Here is a 5029-nt window from a genome sequence, read left to right as displayed (position 1 = left end):
TTTTGTATTTTCAGTAGAGACAGGGTTTCACCATCTTGGCCATGCTGGTCTTGAACTCCTGACCTCATGATCCACCCACCTTAGCCTCCCAAAGTGCTGGGATTACAGGCATGAGCCATGGTGCCCTGCCCAATGTGTCTTAATTTAATATATAACTATGTAGTAACAGACACATTGTTGTAAAATGTTCCCCCTTAAGTAAACATAAAACTGTTTTTTTGGTTTTTTTTTTAATCCTTCTGTTATAGATTTTTGCCTAGTTAAGGGAAGTAGAAGGGAAGCATGGAGGATAAACAGGTGGGAGAGAAAAGAGCCATAAAGTGAACAAAGGTTATGGACTGAACATAAATATGGACTGGAAATCAGGAATCCTGGTTTCAAATCCCAGCCTGCCACTAGCTAACTAAATTATCTTCTTTAGACAATGAGATTCCTCATCTAAATAAATGAAGTGGGAGTAAGGGTTGGACCCAAGAACAAGATTCCATCCCGAACAAGCCGCTTCCAAAGAGAACTCTCACCAAAGCTTCAGAGTTGAGAATGGCAACTATGCATTTGGGGTTGGGGTTGGATCTCTTGGGTTGTATTGTGAGACAAGGGTAACTTCTAATTATTTTCACTGAGGATGGAGACTGTTCAAAATTACACTACCTAAGTAGAGCACAGTAAAAGGGAATCCATGAAAGCTACCAATTGAACCCAATCTGAATGGTGTTCTTCATACCAGTGGCTAGGTATTGCAGATTCAGAGATGAATGTCACAGTTCCTGCCTTTAAGATGCTCAGAATTCAATTAAGGAAAACTGTACCTGACTCTGCCCTTTCTTTCCCAAGAATGTCATATAAAGAAAGCACTGACTCCTAGAGTCTTAACATTCAGATCTCTGTCAAGAAAAATGAGGCTTAGAGAAATTAACTTTAAGGCACCTAAGTTTTCTGACTTCAAATCCAGTGCTGTGATACATATGAATAATGTGGTTATCTGAATGTCATCTAGCTATATTAAGTTCCATTAGTCTGAAAGTAAAAGAAAATTGTAAAATTAAATCAAAATTCCTGCCTACTTAAAAACCTTGGAAAACGAAAGAAAAAATAAAACTCCTGCCTACTGCTAATAATATTTAAGCCTCTCATAAATAATATTGTTGGCCAAGCACAGTGGCTCACGCCTGTAATCCTAGCACTTTGGGAGGCCAAGCAGGTGGATCATCTGAGGTCAAGAGTTCAAGACCAGCCTAGCCAACATGGCAAAACCCCATCTCTCCTACAAAAATACAAAAATTAGCTGGGCATGGGGGCGGGTACCTGTAATCGCAGCTACTTGGGAGGCTAAGGCAGGAGAATCACCTGAACCCAGGGGAACGGGGCAGGGTGCACAGGTTGTAGTGAGCTGAGATTGGGCCACTTCACTCCAGCCTGGGTGAAAGAGTGAAATTCTTTCTCAAAAAAAAAAAAAAAAAAAAAAAGTCATAAATTCCAACACATATGTATCTATCTGTCTTCAAACTTAATCCCCACAAGCCTGCACCCCACCTGCAGGTCAGAGGCAGTTGTCTAAATCATCACTATTTGCAATATGTGGCAGAAAGCCACATGAATTTAGAGTATAATGGTTGAATTTGTAATCTCCAAAGCCCCTCCCAGATCTAAAATTGCCTGACATCTGACCTCAAAACATGATCAAGACAGATATGACCAATAAACACCCAAAGGCCACACAGTATCACAAATTTATAAACCTAACTCACCTTGAGATCTTTTAGAATATTGCCAGTACACGCTTTAAATATATTTTTGCAACTATATTACAACTACAGATCTCATTACTATATATATTGTCCTTAGTAACACAAAATTAGGATTTTCCACTCTTAAGAAATTTCATATTTGTAAATTTATACAAGCAAAAAAAAGGGAATAAGGTAGAAAGGAATAAGAAATATCAATTATAATCAGAAAATTGTGCCCTTATATCGACAAATATGTATGCTAATTGCATAACCTGCTAAAACTTGAGCAAAGAATTTGCTTCTTTCACTTCTGGTTATAGTCAAGATACCTGAAAAGAGCAAAACAGAGTAGAGAGAACTCTATAAAGGAAGGTTTTACAAGTTGGGGATATTTTCCTATTTGCCTAGAGATTTAAAAAAGGGTGTCAAAATCTAACTCAAGGGAAATTGCTTTTACAGTAATGTGCAACTATTTTCTGACTACTTTTATTTATCCCTATTAAATCAACAAAGCCCCATCCTGAAATCTGCAATGTCCAGCACTATAAGTTTTTTTTTGTTTGTTTTGTTTTGTTTTGTTTTGTTTTGAGAAATGGAGTGTCGCTCTTGTCCCTCAGGCTGGAGTGCAATGGCGCAATCTAGGCTCACTGCAATCTCCACCTCCCAGGTTCAAGCAATTCTCCTGCCTCAGCCTCCCTGCCACCACGCCCGGCTAATTTTTGTATTTTTAGTAGACGAAGTTTCAGCATGCTGGCCAGGCTCCTCTCGAACCTCTTACCTCAAACAGTCCTCCCACCTCAGCCTCCCAAAGTGCTGAGATTACAAGCGTGAGCCCCCGCGCCGGCCCTAATGTAATTTCAAGCATATCTTGTGGGCCCGACTCGGTAGCTCAGGCCTGTAATCCCAGCACTTTGGGAGGCCGAGGCGGGTGGATCACTTGAGGTCAGGAGTTCCAGACCAGCCTGGTCAGCATGGTGAAACCTTGTTGCTACTAAAAATACCAAAAATTAGCCAGGCGTGGTGGCATGTGCCTGTAATTCCAGCTACTGGGGAGGCTGAGGCAGAAGAATCACTTGAACCCGGGAGGTGGAGATTGCACTGCACCGAGATCACACCACTGCACTCCAGCCTGGGAGACAAAATGAGACTCTGTCTTAAAAGAAAAGAAAAGAATATCAAGTCAAATCACAAATACAATCCCATTAAAAAAAAAAAAAGTTATTGGGGGGGAAAAGTGGAGGCTTATCTGGGAGAATTAGAGAAAAGTCTTTCCTAAGGTAAAGTACCAATTTGGCTTAAATACTTGAGATCAAATTCCAAACACCAAATTGCAATTTAATAAAGGCCACTGAAACAAATGATTAACCACTATGAAGCACAACCACTTCTGATTTTAAGAATTCACAAACCACTTGAATGGATTTAGACTCTATGCAAATACAGCAAATAGACAGCTCTGCAAAATGACTTCCTTTTCTCTTTCACAACCACACCCGTACACACATACCGCCTCCCCGCAACAACCTAAATCCTTGTAGTACAGTTTTTAAAAATTGGGGACGGAGAAGGTTATCTGTTTTTTCCAGAAAAGGTAAGTGCAGATGTGGCACTAGCCAGCCGACCAAACCTGACTGCTCAGAAGCCAGGTATGATTGACAGGTACGCCTCCAGCCAACAAGGCAACAGAAATACTCGCTGTCCACAGACCTCATAACTTCTACAGAAACACAAAGCCAAGCCAGTTCCTCTTCCTCCAGTGACAAATCAAAGCTAAGTCCTGACGCTTGCGGGGCCGGCACGGAAGCGGCAGACCGAACTCCGGACTCCCGGCTCAGGCTCCGACCCAGGCCCCGGCCCCGGCCCCGGCCCCGGCCCCGCCCCGAGTCCCCACGCAGCCTGCGCTGTACCTGGCGAAGAAGTCCGCGAAGCCGCCGCTCCGTCGAGCCCGGGCCGAAGTCCCCACGGGACCCTGCTCCGCGGCAGGCGAGGGCACCGGCGGCCCCGCCGGGGGCAAGTGATCGCAGGCGCTCTGACCGCGGCTCACCTCGAACGTGTTCCGAGAGTTCAAGTGAATGTCAGAAAAGCCCAGGCGCGGCTCCGCACCCCCACTAGTCCTCTCGGCCGAGCGGCCAGAGGGCGCGCCCTCTTGGGGACCCCCGGCGCCGGCCCCGGGCTGCTCCGAGTACTCGCTACTGCTGCAGCTGCTGGCCGGGCTGTTCCCGGAGCCGCTGCCCTCGCCCTCGGGCTCCTCGGCGTCCGCGGCCACCAGGCAGCAGCTCCGCAGCGGGTCCTCAAGCGGCGAGGCCCAGTCGGACGGGCTGCCCGCGCCGTCGGAGTCCTGGTCGCCAGGCCCCTCCAGGCGGAGGCGGCCGCAGGGGCGGCGGCGGCGCGACTCCCGGCCGCCGGCGCGCGCCAGCCCGCGAGCCTCTTCCAGATCGCGACAGTCCCGGTCCGGCAGAAAGCCCGAGTCGCCGTTGGTCATGCCTCCGTGTCGCGGCGCGGGGCCATCCGCCACCTCCGCGCCGGGGTGCTTGGAGCCCGAGTCCAGCGGACAGGCGTCCGCTGTTGGAGCTGCCGAGGGCGGCTGGGCGCCGGCCTGACCAGCGGGGAGCGGACAGTGGCAGAGCCCCGGCTCCAGCTGTTCCCCGGCCTCCGCGAGGTAACACTGAAGGAGCTGGCGAGGCGGCGTCTCCTCCTCCTCTTCAGCGTCCTCCGGCGGCTCCACAGCGTCGACGCCTCCGCCAAAGCCGCCAGTGGCCCGGATTACCTTCCCGTCCTGGCCCACGGGCTCGGGCGCAGGCACCGGGAGCAACTTGGGGTTTCTTCCCGAGCAGGCTCCGGCATCCTCCGGACCCACCATCTGGGGGCGGTGGCTGCCGCCCCAGGAGGCAAGGAAGGACTCCAACCGCAGGCTTGGTTGGAGAACAGCTCTGGGTGCTGGGGCCGCGGCGACAGCCGCCGCAACGTTCCCAGACCCACCCCTCCCACCCGCCGGGTCGGACAGTTGCGGGAGGGCGGGCACGCGCCAGGACTCGCGCACGCGCAAAAGCCGGACCGGTCAAGCCCCGACCTGGAGATTCCCCGAACCATAGAGACGGTAGCTAGAGAGACGCAGGCTGCCAATCTAGGATCCGCCATCTGGATGGTGGAGGCTGGTTGGCCCGCTCCAAGCCTGACAGTTCTTACAGAAGCGCGGGAATTGCTCGCTTAACAAAAATTCACTTGATGTATTTCATTTATGGTAGTAAAATACTCCCATATTTGGGAAGCATAAGCGTGGGTAAGTCCTTCCAGCTCTA

The 5029-nt window shown here is 49.8% G+C and overlaps 1 protein-coding gene across 1 annotated transcript in view; it reads right to left on the bottom strand.

Annotated features, from left to right (window-relative positions):
• Nucleotides 1–4782, bottom strand: part of TBC1D12 (TBC1 domain family member 12) — a 128734-nt gene extending 123952 nt beyond the window's left edge. The window contains exon 1 of the mRNA XM_037727424.1: nt 3638–4782. Within this exon, the coding sequence (XP_037583352.1) occupies nt 3638–4590 (953 nt within the window). The 5' untranslated portion in view covers nt 4591–4782. The remainder of the gene's footprint in view (nt 1–3637) is intronic.
• Nucleotides 4783–5029: the final 247 nt, after the last annotated feature.

This window comes from Cebus imitator, unplaced genomic scaffold, assembly GCF_001604975.1.
Source record: "Cebus imitator isolate Cc_AM_T3 unplaced genomic scaffold, Cebus_imitator-1.0 Scaffold230, whole genome shotgun sequence".
In the NCBI taxonomy this organism is placed as follows: Eukaryota; Metazoa; Chordata; class Mammalia; order Primates; family Cebidae; genus Cebus; species Cebus imitator.
This window is presented reverse-complemented; position numbering and strand designations above follow the sequence as displayed.